Here is a 26,386-nt window from a genome sequence, read left to right on the forward strand (position 1 = left end):
AACTTTCTTAATGGAGTCTCACTCCAAGCCTACCTTTAAAACGTACTTTCTGAATGTATGTATTTTTTTCTTTTTGGTACCGGGGATTGAACTTGGTTCTTTGCGCTTGCGCAGCAGGCGGCGAAACCACTGAGCTAAATCCCAGGCTCTGAATGTATGTTATATGATAAAAAAAAATTAGAAAACTGTATGTTAAATAATTCAGTATAGGCTTAGTCTACTGTACTATGATTTACTTATTTAAAACTTTTTTTAAAATTTGAAGACAGGGTCTTATATAGTTCAGGCTGACCTTGCATTCATGGCACTCCATCTGCCTCAGCCTCCGTAGTGGTGGGATTACAGGTACGTACCACTATGCTCTCCTGGCATTAAAACATTTTTTACTGGGATTCTTTTTTTTTGGTACTCGGGACCTTGTGCTTGTGAGGCAGTCCCCGGCTCCTACTGGAATTCTTTTTGGCATTTGTTTGGTGGTTGGTAGGATGCATGATTTTATGAGATTGTTGTTGGTTTTGGTTCATTTAACATTGACTTACTCCCCTGTGGCTCTGTCCATGAATTACAGTTTTCCCTTGATTGTGTTTCCTTCTCCTTAGTGTTTAAATCTGTTCTTAATTTACAATTCCAATGTTATTTCTACATTTTAAATATAGAGTTCGTAAAATAAAAGAGTTAAATGTGTCACTGGCTAGTGTGGATCCTTGCTTCAGTGATAATGGAAATTAAAACTGAGGAATTCAGCACAAATTTACAGGAAAAAAGCTTTAATTAGAAAGAAAAAATGAAGGGAGTGGTGCTCGGCTCTTGATAAAAGTCAGTCCTGGGGCCAGGGATTTAGTTCAGTGGTTCCACCATCTGCCTCTAAAATGTCCCAAGTTTGATCCTTGGTACAAAAAAAAAGTCAAGCCTGTTCCCTAACAAAGGAAACTAAGAGAAAATTCAGAAAGGGCTTTAGTTGTAGGAAATTCAGGGTGCAGATTTGAAGAGGTGGATCAGACTGGCCCATTAATGAAGAAAAGGGACTAATTGTGTGGGGTGCTATAATGGGTTGAGGTCTAGTTGATCTTTGTCTCAGTCCTGGTTTCTTCGCTCTGGAGGAATCCTCATGGTTTGAAGGGAAATTATTGTCTTTGTTGGGGCAGTCTCAGACATCTGAGGCTCTACTGGGATCCAAGGTGACTAGGTTTAGGGCAGTGGAGATTTCTGGGTGTAGCTGAATGTTCCTGTAAATCTCCCTCATCTTTTTGTATCCTCAGTCTTGAAGCAGGATAGGCTAGGTAGATTGGGGATAATAAACCTTGTTTGGGGCTGAGGATGTAGCTCAGTGTTGGATGCAAAGCAGGCCCTGAGTTCCATCCCCAGCACTAAAAAACAGAACAAAACAAAACCAACCCCAAACAAACCAAATTTAAAAACCCAAAACCCTTGTTTGCCAACATGATTATTGCAGAGCTGAGAAGGAATTTGACCCAGTTTTACAAAATGAAGGTTAATCCTCATTCTACTTTTATTTACCTATTAAGCATCCAGGCCCAAGAGAAGAGTCATTGTTTGTTTGTTTGTTTATTTTTTAGCAAAAACTGCTTTCAAGTCCCTGAATGCCTCAGAAGAAAACACAAATCTTGCTTTTAATGAGTAGCAGGTTAAGGCCCCAGGAATTTGTCTTCTGTCCCTATGGTGGTTTCTGACTGTGTCAAATGTATTTAGATTTCTTGGGTCAAAATCCATTGTGGATATTTAGGGGAATATTAATAGGCATAAATCTTAACTAATAACCAATTTTTTCCTTTAAAAAAGTCATGAAATAAGAGGCTTTGAGATTCTGAAATATTCTAAGCTACCACCCTCACTTTATAGAGTTAGGGTAATTTGCTCAAGGTCATGTAGATGGTACCAGACCTGGAACTACAGTCCAAGTCTCTTGGTTATCATTACTGCAGACTCCCTACCATATATTTTCAGTATATCCTAATATATAATTTCAATGGGAAAGAACTAGAAGCTAGTGTTGTTTGTTGAGATCTGTGTGCCATAGTATATAATTTAAGTAAATAGTAAGAAAAACAATCTTTAGTCATTCCTTTTAAAGGGTTTCTCTCAGAGTGTCTTTTAAATTACTGCTTTTATTTTAATAAGGCATTAGTCATACCCAGAGCATACAGTGTTCAATTCATAAATTACTATGATAACTCACATTTATCTGATCTTTACTGTGGCCTCCACTCTGCCTAGAACTTTAGATCCATTATTTCGTTTAATCCTGTCAGCATCTTTATAAAATATGTAGTATTACTGGCCCCATTTTATGTATGAGGACATTGGGATATCAGAGCGGTCAAGTAACTAGCCCAAGGGTTCAGATTTGATCCTATAGGGTTAGGGCAGTCTGATGAGTACTAGCTAAAAAAAAAAAAAAAAAAAAAATCACAGAGGATTAAAAAATATAAATTAAATAACTAAATTTAAACGTTTTAAAATAGCAGTACATTTTCTGTATCAGAGGGAATAAATGATTTTAATGACAGAGAGTAGCAGGAGTTTACAGTAAAAGTAGTGACAACAGTGGTAATCCTGGTGTGACTACAGAAAGGGGGGATAGAGAGCTGCCCTTATAGTTGCTAACAAGGGTTCCCACAGTTCCTGTACCACAGTGTCTGGGCTGAGGATGCCTCTGAGGAGATGTCCTCAGAAAGATCCCTTGTGTTTATTAAGACAATCTGATCTTCACAGTTCAGGCTGGATCCTTCTGGATGCAGTATGAGAGTTAATTTCACAAGGGTACTTTAGGTATTATTTCTGAAAGATGATTGATGTGTCTTTGATGGGTAGATGTTGGAGAGGGTTGGGTTCTTGAGACACAGAAATAAATTGCCATCCCTGATCTACGATTGTTGCAGCACTTTTCTGACCTTTGAGCTCTGATGAAATAACTTCTATTATTAGGATGTAATGGTTTTCTTCTTGTTGGCTTACAAGTCTTATTTTGCATAAGAACTCCTGTTTTGTTTTTTTTGATACGGAATCTCACCATGTAGTCCAGGCTGGCCTCCAACCCCAGCGATTCTCTTGCCTCAGCCTCCCAAGTCCTGGGACTACAGGTGTGCCAAGAGAGGAAATTTGTAAAGACATAAAGTGATTAAGTGATTTGCCCTTGGTCACACATCTTTTATGGCAAAGGAGGAGCTGGAACTCAGGTCTCCTGATTTTAAGCTCAAAACTCTACTTGTTTGCTCTAAGACCCAGGGGGTGCTTTTTGTGGTACGTCACAGAGTCTTATCATTGCTTTGTTCTATGTAACATTGTCATGCATTTGCATTAATTGAATTATATTAAATTGTAATGTTTTTGGAGTCAGAAGATACTTTAGAGATTGATTAAATCCAACTTTTTATTGTAGAAGAAGATACTGAATGGTCAAGTGACTTAAATTGAAGCCAGCACTTATTAAGAGGGAGGCTAACGGATTTCAAGTGAAAGTCAGAATTTAAAAGTATCCCATCTGGGCATGGTAGTATAAGCCTGTAATCCCAACACTTGGGAGGCTGAGGCAAGAGGATTGAGAATTTGTGGGCAGCCTGAGCTATGTAGCAAGTTTGGGGTCAGTCAGGGATGTATAGTGAGACCTTGTCTCAGTGCAGTGGTGCTACCTGTAATCCCAGCTACTCAGGAGGCTGAGGCAGGTATATTGAGTTTGATCCTGGCCTGGGTAATTGATGGAGACCCTGTCACACACATGCACAGAGCCGTTTAGCAGCAGTTTTTGTGAGCAAAGACTTGAAAGTATTAGGTAACCATGATCTCAGTGTGAGCCTCTGATAGCCCCAAGAAAAACAGGCTGTTTTTTCCTTAGCTTAAGAGCAGCCCAGAGTCTACATTGAGGATGCTGTACTCTGAGCTTGCCAGGGCAGATCTGTCTAGTATCTGTGCCCAGCTCCAGGATGCTCATGCTCTGTGATTTTTCTAGGCAGCTAAGTTAGATAGAAATTAATAGGCAGTCATACAGAGATGATCCCTGGAGAAAGTCAGTGCAGAAGATGAGAGCACTCCAAAACTGGCTGGAGGCACATCCATTGAAGGCCAGGTGTCAAGATAAAGGTCCAGTTACCAATCCCATGTGCCTCCCTGAGGGATAAACAGTAATTTAAGATTGTGCTATGATTGGTATCACCTGGTCCAGTAAAGTCCAGATAGACATCAGTCACCCAGGTGGGTGTCCAGGCATCTGGACCCAGTCACCTAGTTGGATGACCAGAGTGTCTGGACCCATCCCTTCCTAAAAATGCCTTTGTTCTTTCCATATACCCTTCCTACATAACTCGCTTCCCTGTTGGATCAATATTAGCTAAACGGCTATACTTGTAGATAGTAGTTTGACCCACGTCATACCCAGATTGTGACTTTGCTGTATAAATTACCCCTTACAGAGGGCCTTGTTGGCAACCTACTTTTTGGACCCCGCCTATGTCTCAATAATTCTTTCCTACTTTTTTTTTCCCCCCAGTACTAGGAATTGAACTCAAGATCTTGCGCTTGCCAGGCAGGCACAGCGCCACTGAGCTACATCCCTGGCCCTTAATCTTTCCTACTCTTAACCACTGTGTACTGTGGAATTCATTCTTTACTTTTGGGGGGACACAAATGTATCATATCTGACATCTAATGGGTTGGGAGTTTTATTTATCCTATGTCATGATGTTGGTAAACACAGATGGTATAGGAATCCGGAGGAGTGGCTGGGGAATTAGTGCTATTGACCTAGGAGAATGGTCCACTGAGGGAAACATATTTGCCCTTTTTTTCCTTTTTTTTTTTTTTCTTGGTAGTATCTCGCTATGTTGTCCAGGCTGGCCTTGAACTCACTGTGTAGCCCAGGCTGACCTTGAACTTGTGGCAATCCTCCTGCCTTAGCCTTCTGAGTGCTGGGATTACAGGTGTTTGCTGCCACACCTGGCTTTGCTTTTTTTTTTTTTTTTGGTACTAATAGAATCATGAAGAATGGGAACTTATGTACTGTTTATTTACATATCCCATTTCTTTCACAAGACTGTGAGTTCCTCAAAAGTAAGTACTGTTTGACCATCCTCTCTGACCCCCATCTGTGGGTTTGGCAACCTCTGATTGAAAATAATCTCCTCCTCAAAAATTGATTCTATCCCAAACATGTGCAGACTTTCTTGTTTTTTTGGTGCCTAAACAGTATGTATAATAATTATTCACAGAATATGTACATTGGGTTAGATATTATGAATAATCTAGACATGATTTAAAGTACAGAGAAAGATTTGCATGGATTTTATGCAAATACTACTTTGCAAATATAGGACTTGAGCACGTGCAAATTTTGGTATTCATAGGGGTCCTGCTACTAAACCCCCACAACACTGGCAACTATATTATCCTAGTCATATTCATATATTCATATATTTATGTATTTCCTTCTTGACTAGTTCCCACAGAATTGGTTTTTGGCTTTCATTGTACAAAGTAAGTGTTGAATGTTGAGTCAATAATGAGTTGCTTAGAAGTGTGGCTGGCTGTAAAGGCCACTTTGCAAAATACTGTTTCATGCAACCAGATGGGACCAAATATTCTCTGATACCCGATGAGGAAGAGGAGGAAGAAGAGGCAAAGTCAGCAGAATTTGAGAAGCCTAATCCCAACAAGAAATAGTCCAGAAAAAGAAAGAAGGAAAAGAAGAGAAAGAAACCTGGAGATAAGAAGTCATCTGACTCTGACAGCTCAGACTCTGAGAGTGATACTGCCAAAAGGGCAAGGCACACATCAAAAGACAGCAAGGGAGCAAAGAAGGAAAAGAAAAAGAAGCATAAGAAGAAACACAAGGAGTGAGAGTAGAAGAGAGTGGGGGTGGGGGTGGGTGAGGGAATATGGATCCAGGAGCTTTGTGCATTGAAGCCCTGGGCCCTGGAGAGACTCAGTAGTGAGAATATGGCCTCCCATCCCCAATGACTTCACTCCTATGGGAGATGGTTTCCCCTTATGCAGCAGGCAAGTTTGGGAATTGAGGTCAAAAGCAAAAAAAAAAAAAAAAAAAAAGAATTGATTAAGACTTTTTAGTAGTCAGATGTTTGTGACTAGAATTATTTTTTGTCAACTATAACTGCATATGAGATAGCATATAAATGGCTTCCAAGACATTTTTATTATATGTAGTCTGTGGTTTGATTTGAAATATTACTTTATCTACTGTATGTAGAAAATAAGAAATGGGCCTGTGTTAGTTTTTCTTAGTAGGTTTTAATCATAAAATCTCATGGTAGATGTAAAGGAAACTCTGGAACTTTCTGTGTGGCTTCACATGTGTAATTAGGTTTAGGCCGGGCTGTAAACCTGGAGCTGTAGATCCTGTCCTTAGCCAGTAAGCACAGAGACATCCTGGTAGGGTTCTGGCCACCTAGACTGCAGCCTTCTAAAATGGAGGGTTTATTTTTATAATGGGAATAGTTTGAGTTTCCATCCATGCCTAACAAATTACAAGTATTATCTTAAATAAAAAAATAATAAATATACATTAATATGGTTATAGCTAAGAATTTTTACTTTTATAGCTCTAATTTAATACATATTGATCTAGACCTGGCAATAAATTTTCTGTTTAAAAAAGATAGACTCTGGGCCAGGGATGTAGCTCAGTGCTTCCGCCGCCTGCCATGCAAGCGCAAGGACCTGAGTTTGATCCCCGGTACAAAAAAAAAAAAAAAAGAAGATAGGTTCTATATTAAATAACATGGTACTTAGTAAAATGGAAACTTTTGGTTAAGAATACTGTGCCACCAATGGGCTAGGCATGTAGCTCAGTGGTAAAGCAAGTACTTAGCATGTGTGCAGTCCTGGGTTTAATTCCCACTGCCTGACACCACCCCCTCCCCGATCCAGCACTGATCCATAGAACAAGCAGATAAATCTAGAAGGGACAGATTGCACAGTATAGTTTTAGTGTTCTTACAGTTTATTTGTATCTTGTGAAATGTTCATTGAGATCAGAGTTGCATATTTCTGAGGAATCTCTGTGTATGAATGCATTGGAGGCCCTATGAAACAGCAGAAGCCCATTGGAGTTCGGATTCAGTTTACTGTTGCTTAAGAATGATTGGCCCAGGGACCAGAATTTAGCTCAATGTGGTTCCACTGCCTGCCTCACAAGGTCCCAAGTTCAATCCCCAGTACCAAAAAAAAAGAATGATTGGCCCAGGGAGAGTGGTATTTATATTCTCTGATCCTCAGTTATTTCACCTTTATATGTCCACATGGTAGATGCCCCCCCTCCCAGTACTAAGGATTGAATTTAGGGCCTTCACACTGAGCAACATTTCCAGCCCTTTTTACTTTGTTAAAAAAATATTGAGGGGCTGGGGATTTAGCTCAGTGGTTCCGGTGCCTGCCTCGAAAGCGCAAGGTCCTGAGTTCGATCTCCGGTACCAAAAAAAAATTTTTTTTTTTTTTTGAGACAGGGTCTTGCTCTTTCATTGAGGCTTATTTTGTTAAAATTTTGAGACAGCATCATTAAGTTGCCCAGGTTAGGCTTAAATTTGCAATCCTCCAGCCTCAGCCTCCCAGAGAAGCATGGGCCTGCACACCTGACTTCCTGAGGATTCAGCGGCCTGTACAGTACTAAGTACTACATAGAACATGGTGCCTACTGCCTGGGAGAGGCTTGAGGGGGAGCTTCAGTGGCTTTTCCTCTAATTTTGCATCTGTTTTAAGAAAATACTCTTTGACACACTATAAATTAGTTGAGTGACAATAAATTTAAAAATTGAGCTTTCAAAAAAAAGAAAATACTCTTTGACAAATACACATGACATACTTCATGGATTATTGTAGTGTGAGATTATTCTTAGCACATAGAGATGGGATTCACAGTGTTTTATGAGAAGAACTACTTTTTATTTTTATTTCTCCCATACCTTGATTTGGCCGCAGTAGAGGTGGTTGATGAGTGCTGAAGAGCTGCCCTTGAGTAAAGTTGGCTAAGGGGTAGAAGTAACTTCCACTTCATCCCTGTTTTCAGTGTTCAAACCTTGAAATGCTGTGACCTGTGCTGGTGGTCCCTTTTCTCCTCTGTAAAATCTCTCACCAGAGGGCTCTGGAGAAGAGTCTTGGATATTGATTCCTTCCTTTTGACCAGAGCCCCAAGATCTGCTCAGGAATTATAATCTGTTTTTGTTGATCCTTGCTCTTTTTGGGGGGATGGAGTTTGAGACAGGGTCTTGCAGTGCAGTTCAGCTACGATCTCAGTATGTAGTCCAGGCTGGCCTCAAACTCTTGGTGATCCTCCTGCCTCAGCCTCTCAAGTGCTGGGATTACAGGTGTGCGCCACCATACCCAGCTGATCCTTGCTTTTAATAGGGGTTGTTTTAGAAATTTGTGGAAGCATTTTTGGTTATCTCTGGTTGGTGGGTGCAATTGATGTTTAATAGGTAGGGGCCATAGAATTCTAGATTCAGTGACAGTTCTGAAAAATGGAACTTTTCCTGTGATCTTCACAGCATTAGAATATCTTGCTGAATAATTTATATAGATAGGAAAAAAAAAAGCCTAGACTGTAATTCCATTTTACATAAAACATTTTTATGAAGCAGTTAAAAATTTTTTGTATAAATGGGTTTTATAGGGAATTCAATTACTATAAATATTGAGAGGAAATTTGTTGTAGTTTTTTGTTACTGGTTTTGTTTTTTGAGACAGGGTCTTGCCATATAGTTCGGGCTGGCTGTGAACTCAGTATGTAGCCCAGGGCTGACCTCAAACTCTTAGCAGTCCTCTTACCTCAGCCTCTTGAGTGCTGGAATGTTTGTAGTTTTTCCAAGTATATTAGTCAGGGTTCTCCTGAGAAACAGAGCCAAAAGAGATAGGTATATAGAAAGTATAAATGTGTTTGTGTTTGTGGGTGTGTATGTTTATATGTGTGTATTTATTATAAGGAATTGGCTCATATGATGGTGGAGGCTGAGAAAAATCCCAGGATCTATAGATGGCAAGCTAAAAACCCAGAACGATGTTATGTTTTAGTCTGAGTACGAAGGCCTGAGAACCAGTAGAGCAAATGATGTAAATCTCAATCTGGAAGTTGGCAGGCCCAAGACCCAAGAAAAACCAACATTTTAGTTGGAGTTGGAAGACAGAAGAAGCCTGATACCTCAGCAGTCAAGGAATTCTTTCTTCTTACTCAGATTTTTTTGTCCTGTGCAAGTCTTCGATTGATTGAATAAGGACAACCCGTATTAGAGAGGTTAATCTATTTTACTCAGCTAGTTAATGAAAATGTTAATTTAATCAACAAAAATCTTACAGACACATTCAGAATAATGTTTGACCAGAAGTCTGGACACCCTGTGGCCCAGTCACATTAACACATGAAATTAACTATCACATTAAGAGTAGTTTACCTTTTTTTTCCTTGTGCTTGCAAGGCAGGTGGCCGCCCCACTGAGCTAAATCCCCGGCTCCAAGAGTAGTTTGCCTTTTAAGAAAATTAGCAGATAGCATTTATGATGATAATGTGATATCTCAGTTGCCAGTACAATATAGCCAAATAAAGATTATTTGTAGCTGTCAAATTTACAGTGATTCAGTTTAGAGTTGTGGATTACTATTTTATAGACCTCTCTAAAATTTTAAATATTGAAATTTGTGTTTATTATAAATTTCATTTATATTATACTCTTCATATTATATAGATATTTTTAGAAAATATGTATATAACAGATTATCTCTGAATTTCATTTCAGGATGGTGAAGGTATGTTTACGTAGTTTTTAGAGAAAAGGGTATGATGTGTGAGAACCTCTGGTCTAAAAGATCTCAATCTGCCAGCCTTGTGAACCAGTCTGCATCTCAGTGTCTTCATCGGTTGTGCTATGGTTGTCTCCTTTAGGACCTCTGCAAAACCATGTCCTTCTCCTTGCTGGGTGTTTTAATGTAGGGATATTTTTCAGAAATTTTTTTGATGTTATTCATTAGTTTTAAAATTACACCTTTATTGAATAAATTCACTTGTCACACTATTTACTCACTTAAAATATAAAATTTAGTGTTTCTACTGGGCGTGGTGATGCCTGGCTATAATCCCAGCACTTGGGAGGCTGAGGCAGGAAGATTGCTGTGAGTTTGGGTCCACCTTGGGTTACGGTAGTGAGTTTCAGACAAGCCTAAACTACATATCAAGAGCCTAGCTCAAAAAATTTTTTTAGCATGTTTTAATATAATTACAGAGTTCTGTAACTACAGTCTAATTTGAGAACTTTTCATCATCCCTAAAAGAAACCTAGTACCCATTAAGAAGTCAGTCCTTCTCCCCCAACTCCTAATCCCTTGCAATCACTAATCTACTTTCTCTTACTGCATGAGTTTGACTATTCTCAATAATTCATATAAAATGTCTTAGTTACTTTTCTTATTGCTGAGACAAAATACCTGACACCCAAAGTTAAAGGGGGAAAGGTTTATTTAGTTCACAGTCTTTAGAGGTTTCAGTCCATTATCGGCTGGCTCCAAGGTATGGCATATGGCAGAGGGGCAACAACAGTTCATGGCAGTGGAAGACAGCAAAAACTACAAGGAACCTTAACAGTGTTTTTCTGCCCCTTTTATCTTATCCAGACAATCGAGATTAGGGCCTGCCAAAACAATCACTCACATGGTTTAATAACCACACACTCTTTTTTTTTTTTTTTTTGGTACCAGGAATTGAACTCGGGTCCCTGTGCTTGCTCAGCAGGCGATGAAACCACTGAGCTAAATCCCCGGCAATAACCACACACTCTTAATCCCAGTATCACACACACTAGATTCAGCCACCTCGGAAAAAGAAAGCCCCACCTCAACTGCTTGAGTCTTTGAGGGGACATCTAAACACAAGCCATAACAAAATGGAATCATATAATAATTGATTATTTGTGTCTGGCTTTTTCTAATATCTTTTCAGGGTTCATCCATGTTGTAACATGTATCAGTACTTTTTTCCTTTTATTTTGGTGGTGCTGGGGATTGAACCCTGGGCCTTCACACTGAGTTACACCCCCAGCCCTTTCATAAATTTTTTTGAGACAGGATCTTTCTATTTCTAAGTCTCTTTGTGATTTGAACTTCTGATTCTCCTGCCTCATCCTCTCAGACTGTTGGGATTACAGGTATGTGCCACCACATCCAGTTCCTGCATTCCATTTTATTGCCAAATAATGTTCCACTGGAATGAAATGGCCTCATCTGTTTTATCTGTTCATCAGTTGATAGACACTTAGATAATCCATCCATATTTCCGTCCTTCCTTCCCTCCCTCCTTTCCTCCTTTCTTCCTTCCTCCCTTTAGCTGAGGATTGAATTGAGAGCTTCATACATGCTAAGCACATTATCTACCACTGAACTACACCTCTAGCCAGAATGTTAATTTCAAGCCATGTGAAATGATGAAATCACTATGCCTAATTCATCCTAGTTTCACAGACTTTTGCAGTATCAGAGTACTAGAGGATAAACTTGTCCTTCTGCTTTAGAAACAGTGTTGTGTTTCCAAAATGGCAGGCACAGTGGATATGGATACATCAAATGGCACCAGTGGTGGCATGGACAAGAAGCACTTTGAAATGACAAAGTGGAATATGAGGTGGGCCTAGTGGCACACACCTGTTAATCTCAGCAGTCAGGAGGCTGAGGCAGGAAGTTCGCCACAACTTTGAGGCCAGTTTGGGTTACATAATAAGTTCAAGGCCAGCCTTAACTATATAGCTAGACCCTGCCTAAAGAAAACAAAACATAACAACAACTAATGATGATGATAATAATAATAAATTTTTAAAAAGTGGTACCCCACATATTGTGAGATATTGTGGTTGATAACTGTGTCATCTTTAGGAACCACATTATGAATCTTTGCCTAGAATGTCAGGCTAATTGGCATCTACTACTTCCAAAGTGTGTACCATTTCATGGGGAGTCTATAACCGTGCTTTTCACTTCTGTATTGCTTGCTGGGTCAAGACAGCAGATTTGACTGCTGGACAACAGTATGTGAATTTTTAAAATATGGGCCCTAGAAAGAGAATTCTTCCATCAAGTTTAATTATTTTGTTATTCATTTAGTGACCTGCCCTAATTATAAATTAGGTAGAGCTGTGTCTTTTCTCCTTTGACTTTTGGGCTTGCTGTTCCTGCAGCCTTATTGAATTCTGTGTCAAACTCCAGTTGGATTCTAGAAAGGATACTGACTTTGTTTATATGAAAAAAGCAGATGTAAATGAAGAACCTTGCTGCCAAGGCTGGAAAACTAGTGTTTTAAAGTGACAAGTTTGGCCAAACATGGTGGTAAATGCCAGTAATACGTTGGTAGTAATACTTGGGAGGCTGAGACATGGAGGATCTTTTTTTGTGGAAGAGTGGCTTATATTTTTGAGTAGACAAATATTTTTATTTCTCTTTAGTACGTATTTTAGAGTGGAGTTGGCTGAGGATCATATGGTAGCTCTGTGTTTAACCATTTGAGAAACTACCATAATATTTTCCAAAACAGCTATGCCATTCTACATTCCCACCAGCAGTGTGTGAGGAGTTTAACTGCTCAATTTTTTCCCCTAAAGCTAGTTAGTATTTATCTTTTTTTTTTTTTTTCTTTTGGTACCAGGGATAGAACTTGGGACCTTGTGCTTGCAAGGCAGGCGCTGGAACCACTGAGCCAGATCCCCGGCCCTATCTTTCTGATTATAGCCATTCTGGTAGGTGTAAAGTGGAAGTTAATTTGGTTTAATTTTTGGACAGCATCAAGAAAAGAAGCCTATTAAGTTGTCTAGTGTAGAAGCCACCAACTGTGTACAACTTAAGTTTAAATTTATTATTATTATTATCATCATCTTTGGTTTTTTTGAGGCAGGGTCTTGCTATGTAGTCTAAGCTGCCCTTGAACTCACTATGTAGCCCGAGCTGGCCTCAGACTCAAAGCGATCCTCCTGCCTCAGCCTCCCAAGTGCTAGGATTACAGGTATACACCACCACTCCTGGCAGCAGCTTTAAATTTAAATTAAACAAAATTCAGTTACTCAGCAACACTAGCCACATATTAAGTGCTAAGCAGCCACTAAGTGGCTCCTAGTGACTACCCTGTTAGTACATTTAGAGATATAGAACATTTTCATCATTGCAGTAAGTTCTATTAGATAATTCTTGTTTGGAAAGTGTCGATTTGAGGCTGGGCATGGTGGTGCACACCTGTAATCCCAACACTGGGGAGGCTGAGGTAGGAGGATTACCATGAGTTTGAGGTCAACCTGGGCTGTGTAGCGAGTTCAAGGCCAGCCTGAACCACACAGTGAAACCTTGTCTGAAAAAAAAAAAAATTCAGGTGTGGAATTTGGAGGAGAGAAGAAACTCCAGGGAATCATTTACAAGGCACAGAACAGAAGCTCAAAAGTGGGAAGATGAAGAAAAGTTCTTAGAACCTGATTTGATTTTTTTTTTTTTTTTACAATACCTTCAGTTAGCTGATCTAATCTACATAATTTATTTTGTGAGAAAATCGTAAATTGCTGACTGGCAGGGATTAGTATGACTGTATATTTATCTGTTATGGGAAACTCCTTGAATCTATTCTGATCATTTTCAGTATTGTCTGCAAAGGTGTAGGAAATAAATGCTAGAGCTGGTATAGGAGTGCTTACTCTAGGCAGATTACATAAATGGAAAAGGAGAGTAGAAAGCAAAAGGTTTAAGAGCAGATAGGTAATTTGTTATATGCAGCATTTTCGAGAGATTCTCTGAAGTTTCACTGTGTTTTGGTGGGTTCCCTTTGTTCTTAGGCCTTATTATGTTGAGGGAAGAGCAGAGCACCCTTGCCCTGTCTCCCAGTTCTCACCATCAGACCAGTTGTACTGTGGTGGTATGTCAAGGCAAGATAAACCTGGAGTGTTCAAGCACAGTCTACATAAAATACTAAGTAAGGCTGTGAGAATGAGCCTCCCCCCCCAACTTGCTCTTCTATTTTTATTAGTGTATAGATGTCTTCATAAAATAGATGCACTTTTTATATTCAATATGGTGTCTTAGAATCATTCTACATAAACCACTGCACTTTCAAAATGGGCTTTCATTTTGCTTAATTGTATCACCCTGTACAAAATGATCCGGTGTGTCTTCCCAAACACATTATAGATACTGGTTTTCTGGCTCAGTTGACAAATACGTGTTTAAGGGATTATCTAGCATCAGCTGTGTGTGCTGCCAGTGTTATTCCAAGTCTTTCTGGCTATGAAATCAAGTTTGTATCACTGAGGTGGAAGAACTGTCATAATGTTTACAGTTCTGCAGAATGGCCTTATTTTCTGAACCACTAATTAGGGCCAGTGCTTTGATAAGGAATTTCTGTACTGCTTCTTGATAAAAGAGATATGTTGGAAAATATATTTAGATCCTGAATGTTGGTATTTTTGTGATAATCTGCCTGCTGAGGTGGGATATCACAACAAATATTTGAAATTAGGACTTTGCTGGATAATTTGGATCACCCCTGATACCTACAGAATGGCTGGTTCCCAAATGCCAAGATGATTATTCTTCATTAAATGCTGAAGATAATGTGCAGTGTGTTATACTAGGTTCTATTAGAGAGGTTGGACACTCCTCTTACTCAGTGAACTAGAATGTACAAAATAATTTCAAATTAGTAATAGTCAAGGAGAAAGCATTGACAATTGGAAACACTGAAAATAGTAGAGCATTTTTGCACTCAGTGAACTAGAATACACAAAGTAATTTCAAATTAGTAATAGTCAAGGAAGGAGCAGTGAAAATAGGGTGCATTCTGATAAGCAAGTCTAAGAATTTTCATATGTTTTCTATAGTGATAACTAGCTTTCAAACATCACAGAAATTTTCAAAAATTCACAAAAAACTCTTTGAAAGCATTTCAAAAGAGCTGTCTTCCAATTTTGTTCTTTTTCATTTCTTTCCACAGATTTGATTGTAAATGCATCATAAAGAGGCAGCCCAGAATGAAGAAAGCAAGCAGGAGTGTTGGCTCAGTGCCTAAGGTGTCTGGGACAAGTAAAACACAAACGGTAGAGAAAATTAAGCCTGAAAACAGCTCTTCAGCATCAACAGGAGGAAAATTTGTAAAACCTGGAACTGCAGCATTATTGTCAAAGGTATTAACAGTGGCAGTGTTTGAATATGTGAAGAATTTTAGGAGTACATTTTAATTTGATGTTGAATTTAATAAATTTAATAAATTTAATAAATGATCATTTTTTAGAATTTACCCTTGGATGGTACTGGGAACACTGGCCCTTTGAAGAGAGCTTACAATGAGGTAGCCTTAATTGGTGTTTTGGTTTGTCTTTATGAATGAAACTAAATAATAGGCTAATGTATAGAATAAACAATTGAGTGCCAGCATTGTGGGAGGAGTTATGCTTATGTGATCTGGAGGTAGAGTCTGCCTTCAGGGAGCTTGTGGAGTAAAAGACAGATATGGCACAAACACAAATAACTGAAACACAAGTAGAAAATGTCTAATACCTTGGGGGTACAGTAGACTGGTATGAACAGTTTCAAGGAAGAGGATATTATTTCTAGCCCAGGAAGGTTTTGTGAAAAGAGTACGTGAGTAAAGTCTTTTTTTTTGAGACAAGGTCTCACTATATAGTTCAGGTTGAATTTGAACTCACTGTAGCTCAGGCTGTCCTCGAACTTGCAGCGATCCTCTTGCCTCAGCCTCTCAAGTGCTGGGATTACAGGTGTACACCACCATACCCAGCCATAATTGGGGATTTTAATTTAATAAGAGCATAATTAGTTTTCTTTATACTCCTCAGAGACTGGCTTAATTTTTTAAAAATATAGAATAATGATTATTTAGACCATAAGCTTTGAAAACAGATAGATCTGGGGTTAGTATATTCTTCACAGGGCTGTGGCCATGATCAAATGAGGGAAATGAAAATGGATCACACAGGGCCTGGTACAACAAGTGCTTAGTAAATAGCAGTAATTGTTTGGCTTTGGTGGAAATCAAACCCAGGACTTGCACATGGTAAGCACTGTGGCGCAGAGCTACATCTCCGGTGCAGGTAGTAGCATTTTTATTAATTAGCCCTAGAAACTTCTCTAATTCAGGGTTGAATCCTCTTTGTAACACTTTTCCCATGAGGTGTTCTCACTGTTGTCTGTGTGTTGGTTTGGGCCCTCCAAGGGACAAGATCGCTCCATGTCATTTTTCTGTTGGTCTATTTTATTGTATCATTACATAGTGATCTCTGCAGTCCTTTTCTAGCCTTTCTCAGTTCAAAAAAAATTTTTTTTTCTTTTTGTAGTACTGGGGATTAATCCCAGGGCCTTTGCACTGAGCTACATCCCTTCATCCCTTTTTTTTTGTGGTACCAGGAATCAAACTCGGGACCTTGTACTTACAAGGCAGGTGAGGTGCCACTGAGCTAAATCTCCGGCCCCCTCCATCCCTTTTTAGTTTTATATTTTGAGATAAGATCTCACTAAACTGCCCAGGCTGGGCTCAAACTTAACAGTCCTTCTGCCTCCACCTCCTAGAGAAGTGGGGTTACAGGAGCATACCACCATCCCCAGCCAAAACTCATTTTGTTTCATTCTTTGCTTGTTGTAGCTTTATGTTATTTTGAATAGAAACTTTGACTCTGTGCAGAAAACTAGGAGGGAGTTTCTTTATTGCTCGTTTGGTTTTGTTTTTGTTTTTAAGACAGAATCTCATTATATAGTTCAGGCTGGTCTTGAACACATGAAGTAGCCCAGGCTGGCCTCAAACACGTGATCCTACTGACTCAGCCTCCTGAGTGCTCTGATTATGGGCATGGGCCTCCACAGCCAGCTAGGAGGGAGTTTCTGTTAGTCTGATAAGGGGAAATCAAGCTAACCTGAAACATAATCCATTCAAAAGCATTTGCCTTAATTATTTTAAGAAGCACTTCAGAGGAACAGCTGGTGAGGGACTTTCTTATATGTATAGAAAGATCTAGCAGGAAATGCTGGTTTTTCTATTCCAGGGTTGTTGAAATTGAACTGAGACTTCATGTGGAGACTCCCACAGATTTTCTCCTTGCTATACCCCTGATGACTTGTGAGGTGTTATCCGATGGCCTGGAGTATAGTACCAGGAATAGACCTTTGCCCTACTTCCGTTAGTCTGAATCAATATCCTGAAGTATTTCCTTGGTGGCAGTGCTGCCACTCTTTCATGCAAAATGGGTGGCATTTTCTGACCTAACTTGTTTCTCAGTTGCCGGGGCTGTCTTTAGAATGGAGTCCCTGTGTGACTGGGTGACCTGTTATTTGTGGGACTGGAAAAACAAGTTGAAACATTGGCATTAGATATATACTACTACCGTTCTTCTGTGGCCTTCTCATCAGAGGCAGGCCGTGTCTTTAAAGATTTACTATGGAATGTGCACTGAGCAGGCATGTCAGATTTTCTGAGGCACGGATCTGAAGTTGTTGGTATGGTCTTGAACAATGAATATTTTTCCATTGTAAAGAAAAACTGTATACCAGCTCTTGCCAGCACATGCCAGCTGCATTGGCGGCTTTGTTTAAGTATAAGCAGTGGTGTGTGTATGTGTGCATGTGTAGGTAGTGGGGAAGTTAAAGAAGAGGTAAAGCTATTTGGAAACATTTTGCCTAGACTAGAGCAATTACTTTCAGTTAAGAGAGGAAAAAATAAAGTCATGGATTAGAAATTGAAGTAAGGAGAGACAGACAGAAAAAAGAAAATAGTGAAAATGAACAGATAGCTAAGTGGTAGAATACTTGCCTGGCATGCATGAAGCATCATGTTTGATCTCCAGCAATTCAAGAAAAAGGGAGACCCTCAGACTTAATTAAGTCTTAACTGTTTTTGAATTTTTATTTTTCATTGTTTCTCTGGCACATGATATTTCTTACAACTTGAATTCCTATAACTATGATGGAGCATTGATGATTAACTAGATGAATGAAGTATTTGGCTTTTAATTATTTAGACATCATGTGTGCATACCCACCCACTCTTGTGCAGACATCCACACACCTTTGTATCCATCACTGTACAATATTCTCATGACACTTTTCTTTTAGTGGCAGGGTATAGGGATATGCATTTTTTTCAGAAAATTTTCAGAAATTGAGCATGTACGATGCCCTGGGTGTGATCCAAGCAACACACATGTACACACACACACACACACACACACACACACACACACATAAGCTAGCCATACAAGCAAAATGAACATTCCATTTCTGAAATTTGAAAGGTAAGATTTAAAAACTGATCTTTTCATTTGAGGTAAAGATGCAACTAGGAAACTTAGATTTGACTTTGAGAAATATTTTTTTTTAATCTGGAATATTTTTACTAAATGGTCAGTCTTGCATCTGTCATTAAAAAGTAGGCTAATAATCTGTTCCTTTGTCAGTTTATGTCTTTGAACTGTTGGTGATGGGGAATGTTAACATGTGGGAATGCACATGTGTTTGCAAAATCTTGTAGCAAAAATAAAAAGAAATAGGGAAAAATAGCAATGAGCCTGCAAGTTGTTTAGTGTAGAAGATAAGTTGTGAAGTGCAGAGTTGTTTTTTGTTTTTACTTTTTGTTGGTATGTACCATAAAAGAATTTCTCAAAGCATAGGTATTGAGCTTGGTGAATCATTACAAAGTGAACACATCCTGTAGCCACAACCCAAGTCATGTAGTATCCCTGCTCCTTAGAAATTTCCCTTAAACCCTAGCTTAATCATTGCCCTTTGCATCTTCTTTAGGAATAACTACCATCTTAATATCTAACACCAGAGGTTACTTTTCCCAGTTTTTGGTCATTATACTGTATAAATGTAACCATAACTATGTTCTTTTTATGTATCACTGGTTTCTTATTCATATTGTCCCATATAACAGTAGTTCCTTCTTTTCCATTGCTAGTTGATAATCCCTGGGATGAATGTATTACGATCTATTCTACTGTTGAGGGATTTTTGAAGTTTGCACTTTGTGGCTGTTAAGACCAGCATTGTTAGGATCATTCTTATATATGTATACCCATTTCTGTTGGCCCCAGTGAAATTACTAGATCATAGCATATACATGTATTTAGCTTTAATAGATAGGAACAAAAACTTCTCATCGTGGTTACCGTTTATACTCCTGGTTGCTCCACATTGTCACCTGCACTTAAAATTGTTATTTCTTTCATTTCAGAGCTCATTTTCATTTTATTGGAGCTCATTTTCATTTTCTTTTCATTCTCTCAGGTTAAATTCTTAGAAATGAGATTGTTGAGCAAAAGGAAACATATGTAGCTTTGTTATATATTGCCTAATTTCTTTCATTAGGTTTATATTAAGGTGGTTTCCACCTGCAGCTTAAAAGTATGCCTGTTTCATCATATCCTTCCCAGAAGAGTATGTTGTCATACTTTTGCTATTGACAACCTGATAGGTAATAGGTATTATCTTAGTACCTGGATTTCATGGGTTTTTTAGTTTATGATTTTTTTTTTTGCCATGAAAAGGATTTAAAAAATATTTTTAGATTAAAATTTTGGGTTTTAAAAAAAAGATTTTAATTTTTTTTTTTTTTTTTTTTTTTAGGTACCGGGGATTGAACTCTGATCCTTCCGCTTGCAAGGCAGGCGGCGGAACCACTGAGCTAAATCCCCGGCCCCAAAAAGATTTTAATTTTTGTATGTTCAAATTGATCAGTTCTTTATGATTTAGGGATTTTGAGTCATAGTTTAAAAACCTTAGACTTTATTTTTGATATGGTGTGAAATAGACCTCGATTAAATTTTTCACTTGTGAATATACAGTTGTCTTAGTGCCATTTACTGGAAAACTCATGTTTTCTGTACTGCTTCTTTAGCTATAAATAAATGTCTCTATATGGACCACTCTCCATTGGAATCTGAACCCAGGACCTTTTCACTGAGCTATATCCCTAGCTCTTTTTATTTTATATTTTGAGACAGGGTCTTACAAAGTCATTAAGCTGCCCAGCTTGAGTTTGACCTTGTGACCCTCCTTTCTCAGCCTCCCAGATTGCTGGGATTATAAGTGTGCACCACCACTCCTGGCTCTTTATAGACTTTTCCTTTTGAGAAGGTCCAACTCAGTACCGCACAAATGTAAGGCAAGAGCCCTACCCCAGAGCTGTACCTCCATCAGTGGATTATTACTTGGTTTTACTGGTTTATTCTCGTGCTGGTACTGTGTGATCTGAATTATTATAAGTGGAGAGTTTGTGACGTAATGCCCAGATAGATGATTACTTTTGCCATCACATAAAGGCAAATTATAACCAGAGAAATGTGACAGTTAAGTCATATTTTTAATCTATCTACATAGGGTGGTTATCACATGATTGTGAAAGAAAAGACTATTTCACTTATAATAGAAGAAAAATTAGTTCAAATATAAACCCAGCCTTTATTAACAGTATAAAAGATATTTGAAAATAGAAGAGTATGTTGAGTTTGTATACTATTGAGTTTATATGTTGACAGAAAAGGGGACTTTTGATTTGAAATTTTTTTTTTTTTTTGCATCATAGTGATAGCCAGTTTCTATTAGCAGAAATAAGTTTTAAGCTGGGCATGGTGGTGCGTGCTTGTAATTCCAGCACTTAGGAACCTGAGGTGGAAGGATTGCCATGAGTTTGAGGCCAGTCTGGGCTACATAGTGAGTTCAAGGACAGCCTGGACTACATAGTGAGACCTTGTCTCAAAAAAACAAAGAATATAGACAGTCTTTCATTATTAATGCAAGGTCTCCTTTCCTCTTTATTTTAGATATTCTATGTTACCTATAATGTGATAGCCCTGAAGTACAGTACTAGACTTTAGTTCTTTTTATTTGAAAATATTAATCCCTATTTTACCTTATTTTAATTTTTTATGATTCTGAGAGTCAAACCCAGTGCCTTAAACATGCTAAACACAGAACCACTGAGCTTCATCCCCAGCCCCTCTACCACTTTTAAAATATTTTGACTTATCAAATAGTGATATATCATGACTCATATTTAAATGATGTGTTCTCCTTATGTGGAATTACTGATATTTAGAACTGGAAGAAACTTTAGAAGTCAGTTACATATGAACCATTTTAATTTGTAGAAATGAATTCATCACAATTATGTAAGAAGTCCCTAATATGGCTCCCTACAGAAGACAGCATAAATCAAGAGGCTAACTTATTACAGAGTAATAGTTTTCCCTTTTTTCCACAGCTCTTTAACTCTTCTATGTTCTTTTTTATTTCTGGAAGTTTAAAAAAATTATTCACTCTTTTTCTTTAATAATTTTAAAGCCAATTCCATTATCCATCTTTTTTTTTTCTAAAAACTCATCAGATTTTTAATCATCTTTATAAAATTAGAGTAAATATTACATATAGTTTCTCTAAAGTGGGGTGGTCATTTAGACAGACTTCTCTAGGTTTTTTTTTAATTAATTATTACCCAGGCCTTTAAAAAAAACAAAACCTTCCTTACCATTGTGATATAAATTTAACTATATATTAGAGAATTAGATAAACTGAGAAACATTTCAGAAAAATTTCTTTTATATGCATTGAGGTACCTCAGATCGCAAACTTAATTCTTTCCATGATTCTGGTCCCAGAATTCGTTCCACAGTTCTGGTTACATTTGCAGTTTGATTGCAACCAGAATTGTGGAATGAATTCTGGCACTAGAATTGTGGAAAGAATTAAGTTCGTGAACTGAGGCACCACTGTATTGGCTCCTCATTGAGTCACCTTAGAATAGTAAGTGTCACATGACTCTAAATGTTATTTCTGTAGATACTGCACAGAGTGGCCCTTCCTCTGGCAGTGTAGAACTATTCTGAGATAGCCTATGTGGTTTCACTGAGATGCCCCGTCCTGAGTCACATCCTAGATGAAAGAGTAATAAGGATGGTGTCTGTGCTTTTTCCCGTCTGTCACTGAATCTGGCACATGAAGGCACACAACAGGGATCCATAAAATCTTTAATTATGTGTATAATTTTAATATCTTAAAATAGAAGCCTGTGATTGTTTATAGAGATTCTGTTTCCGTAGTGCAGCATGGTGTACTTCCTACTAAATGTCCGAAAGTCTTTGTAGAGCTTTTTTTTTTGTAGAGCTCTTAAACTAAAAGTCAAGAGCTTTGTTTAGTTTTGAAATATTTAATTTTGCTTTATCTAGTCATTCTTTATTTATTTATTTTAATATATATATTTATTGGTACATTTTAGGTATAAAATACATTTACATTTATCATTGGGTGTTTGTACCAGAACATGATGCATCTTAGTTTTTATTTTTTCTCCCATTACCTGTGCACCCTTCACCCCCTCCACCCTTCTCTATTTACACAGAGTTTGATTCCATTTTTATCTAGTCATTCTTTAAAAATTTTCTGTTGCTTCTAGACCAAGAGCAGTGATGATCTTTTAGCTGGAATGGCTGGAGGGGTAACAGTGACTAATGGTGTTAAGGGAAAGAAAAGTACCTGCCCATCTGCAGCATCTTCAGCATCTGCCCCTGCCATGACCACTGTGGAGAACAAACCTAAGATCAACACAGGTATGGGTGACATTCAGTCTGAGGTATAAGTTTCCTTTTGTTTAAGTAGATACAGTGCATTAGTGTTTAGAGTATTCCATCTAAATATAATTTTTAAAAAAAGATAAATTCAAGCATATGCAAAAGTAGTCATGCTTTCATCACTCTTATCAACTCATAACTCCAGCATACAGTGCTGGAGATTGAACCCAGGCCTTTGTACATGCTAGGCAAGTGTTATTCTACTGAGCTATACTTCAAAGCCCCTTATTATTTTGAAGCCAATTCAAGATATCATATAATTTCATCCGTAAATATTTCATCATCTTTAAAAAAAAGTCACAGTATTGTTATTGATCCTTAAAATAATTATTGTTCTTTAAACTATAGATTATTCAGTAAGTACTTAAATTTCTACCTGTCTTGTAAATTTTTTAAAAGCTATTTTTGTTTGAATCAGAATTCACATAAGGAGGCCAGGGATTTAGCTCAGTGGTTTTGCCGCCTGCTGCGCAAGCTCAAGGACCCGAGTTCAATCCCTGGTACCAAAAAAAACCAAACAATTCACATAAGGTTTATGTGTAATAATTGGCTGATGTGTGTCTCAAGTCTTCTTTTTTAAATCTAGATTTGCTCCCTTTTTTCCTTGGTATTTAATTTTTGGAGAGACTAGCCTTTGACCTATAGTGTTTCTCATTATCTGTTGTGATATTGGCTGTCTATAAGTGACATTGGGCCTCGAGCCCTGATAGGACAGATTCCTCTCCCATCCCCTTCCCTCCCCTCCCCTTCCCTTCCCTAATTCTAAGATTTCTGTGAAATCTTCCTTCCCTCCCAGATCACACCTTACTTTTAATTTTAATAGTGGTATGGTATGATTAACAAGAGGGAATATTTCAGTCCCTTTTGGGAGACATTATTATTGTTGTTGTTATTTCTGCAGTGTCTGGGATTAAACCCAGGACCTTTTTCCTGAGCTACATTCAGCCCTGTTATTTATTTATTTTTTGAGACAGAGTCTTCCTAAGTTGCCCATGCTGGGCTTGAATTTGATATCCTCCCAGCCCAGAGTGCTCCTCCCAGAGTACTGGGATTGCAGGAGTGTGCTACCATGCCTGGCTGGCATTATTTCATTTTATATGCATCTTTATTTTATGAAGTAAAGACTGTTATTATTCTGATTTTAGAGGGAGAATGCTGCACTTAAGCTAAACTTAAGTCTCTTGCCAAAAGCCATGCATTCACTTACTTAGCAAATATTTATTGGGGACCAATTTTGTATCAGGCTTTGGGTTCAAACCTAGTAGTGGAGCAAGGATTGAACTGTTGGTTTTTTATCCCTTGAACCTAGGGCCATCATCACCTTTAATACTGTAGCCCAGTGATGGCTAACCTTTTAGAGATGAGTGCCCAAACTGCAACCTAAAACCCACTTATTTATTGCAAAGTGCCAACACTGCAATTAAACCTGAATACTGAGGTTTTTAGTTTAGAGAAAATAACTGATACATTTACATCTTTTGTCTTAAAAGAAAAACGGATAACATGCATGCCATAGGTTCACCACCACTGCTCTAGCCTACATGGTAAGAAGGAAACTGGAAATTAAATACTCTGTTGTCCTCTGTGTCTCTTCCTATTTCCAGTCTAGAATTGTACTGTGTTTCCACATGGTTCCCTGCTGACGCATGCCACCTGACTTCAAGAATCAGTTATCATTTCCCTGAATAACTTAGTTGCTCCATATGTATTGTATATCTATGTGAGTCTGATAGGGCTAGGAATTTCTCTTCTCTCTATTCTGTCCCTTCTCATTTCCTTACTTCTTTCATTTTAGGGCATTGTCAGTCGTGTTTTTCCTAACCTGTCAGTCTCCCTTCAAAAATCTGTCAAGTTTATTGTCCATTCTCCATTCTTACTGCCTCCTCTCCAAATGTAATCCCCCGCCTTTACTTTTACTCTTTCACCTTCCTATACCCCTTCTCTACTTTCTTCTTTATATGTTCCATGTAGCATCCTCCAGATTAATTTACATAAAAGCTCTTTTCTTTATGTTTCTTCCCTCAAGAACAGTTTTTTTTTTTTGGTACCGGGGATCGAACTCGGGTCCTTGCGCTTGCGCAGCAGGGTGGCGAAACCACTGAGCTAAATCCCCAGCCCCTCAAGAACAGTTTTTGACTTGTGGTGACACATTGAATTCTGCTTTATGTTCAGGGATCTGTATATACCTTCCTGCAGCTTCTGTTAACTGTGTCACCTTACCTTTCCTTTTAACGTATCATGTTTGCTTCTTCTTCCTCATCCTTTTCTGTCTTGTGGCCAGTCTAAGTTCTTTCTCCTCCTCTACCTAGTTGATGGCAAAATTAGAGACCATCTTCTATCACAGAGATCATTTGTCCTTGTAACCTCTGTAACCTTGATGCCCACCAACAGGATCTTTAAAAATAAGTAGATTCTTTAGAAATAGTGATTACAGGGCCAGGGATTTAGCTCAGTGGTTTTGCTGCCTGCTGCACAAGCGCAAGGACCCGAGTTCGATTCCCGGTACCAAAAAAAACAAAAGCAAAAACAAAAATAGTGATTACATCTAGCTTTTATTTTTCTAACTAAAAAATATTTTATTAAATATTTATGGGTATTTAAACATTTCTGGGGGGATGGGTATTACACAAATGATCTTGTCAGTTGTTTTCAAAGGTTTAGAATTTTAGCATTTAGGAAAATATAATTTATTCAGTAGATTTTGTTAATGTGTCATCATTACTTAACATTGACTGTTATTATTATTATTATTATTATTATTATTGTTTTGAGACAGAGTCTTGCTTTGTCTTGCTTTGTTCAGGCTGGCCTTGTACTCACAATGTCACACAAGCTGGCCTCAAACTCTCAGCAGTTCTCTTGTTTCAGCCTCCCAAGTGTTAGGATTACAGGCGTGTGCTACCACAAAAGACATTATTATTCTTTATTAAGAGAGGCAATATAGCCTACTGATTAAGTTGCAGATTCTGAAACCAAACTGTATTGGATTGTATCTTGGCTCATTCATTTACTATCTGTGTATTGGTGTATTGGCAAATTCGTTTTTTTGTTTGGTTTGGTTTGGTTTTTTTGAGACAGGATCTCACTAGAGTGACTAGGATCTCACCAGTTCAGGCTCGCTTTAAACTCACAGTGTAACTCATGCCAGCCTCAAACTCATGGTGATCCTTTTGCCTCAGCCTCCTGAGTGCCAGGATTACAGGTATGTGGTACCATGCCCAGCTTGCTATTGGCAAATTCTTTAACCTCTTTCTCTGCCTTTTAAAAATTTGTAAAATGGAATGATGATAGCATCTACCTCAGATGTGTGTATGTTTTTTGTACTGGGGATTGAACTCAGGGCCTTTTGACATTCCCAGCTTTTTAAAAATTTGAGACAGGATTTCACTAAATTGCCCAGGCTGGCCTTGAACTTGTAATCCTTCTGCCTCAGCTTCTGGAGTAGATGGAATTACAGGCATGCACCACCATCTCCAGCTACCTCAGAGTTCTGATGAGGTTTCTATAAATTGATGTCTGTAACAATGCAGGGCCTTAAGCATCCTGGGCAAGCCCTCTACCACTGAGCTACATCCTCAGTGCACTTGGTTAACTTGTGTGTGTGGAGTAAGCACTAGGTATGTGTTAGCTGTTGTTATAATTAATGTGTTAATATTTACCTGGCATTCTATGATGTTAAACATTTTTGTATTTACTTTGGTCATCATATTTGTATTTCTTGTAGGCATCCTAGATTTTTAGTTTGCCCTAAAGCCGTCTTTCCCTTTTTGTTCACCGATGATCTCCCT

At 38.3% G+C, this 26,386-nt stretch overlaps 1 protein-coding gene across 3 annotated transcripts in view; it reads left to right on the forward strand.

Annotated features, from left to right (window-relative positions):
* The window catches only part of Specc1l (sperm antigen with calponin homology and coiled-coil domains 1 like), a 150,100-nt gene that overhangs the window by 25,362 nt on the left and 98,352 nt on the right, over positions 1 to 26,386 (forward strand). For all 3 annotated transcript variants that reach the window (XM_004843538.3, XM_004843540.3, XM_004843539.3), the window contains 2 exons: positions 14,963 to 15,152; positions 22,424 to 22,577. In XM_004843538.3, coding sequence (XP_004843595.1) covers positions 15,000 to 15,152; positions 22,424 to 22,577 — 307 coding nt within the window. In that variant the 5' untranslated portion in view covers positions 14,963 to 14,999. The remainder of the gene's footprint in view (positions 1 to 14,962; positions 15,153 to 22,423; positions 22,578 to 26,386) is intronic.

This window comes from Heterocephalus glaber, unplaced genomic scaffold, assembly GCF_053883595.1.
Source record: "Heterocephalus glaber isolate CG9 unplaced genomic scaffold, H.glaber_assembly_v1.0 deba00001687, whole genome shotgun sequence".
NCBI classification, from domain to species: domain Eukaryota; kingdom Metazoa; phylum Chordata; class Mammalia; order Rodentia; family Bathyergidae; genus Heterocephalus; species Heterocephalus glaber.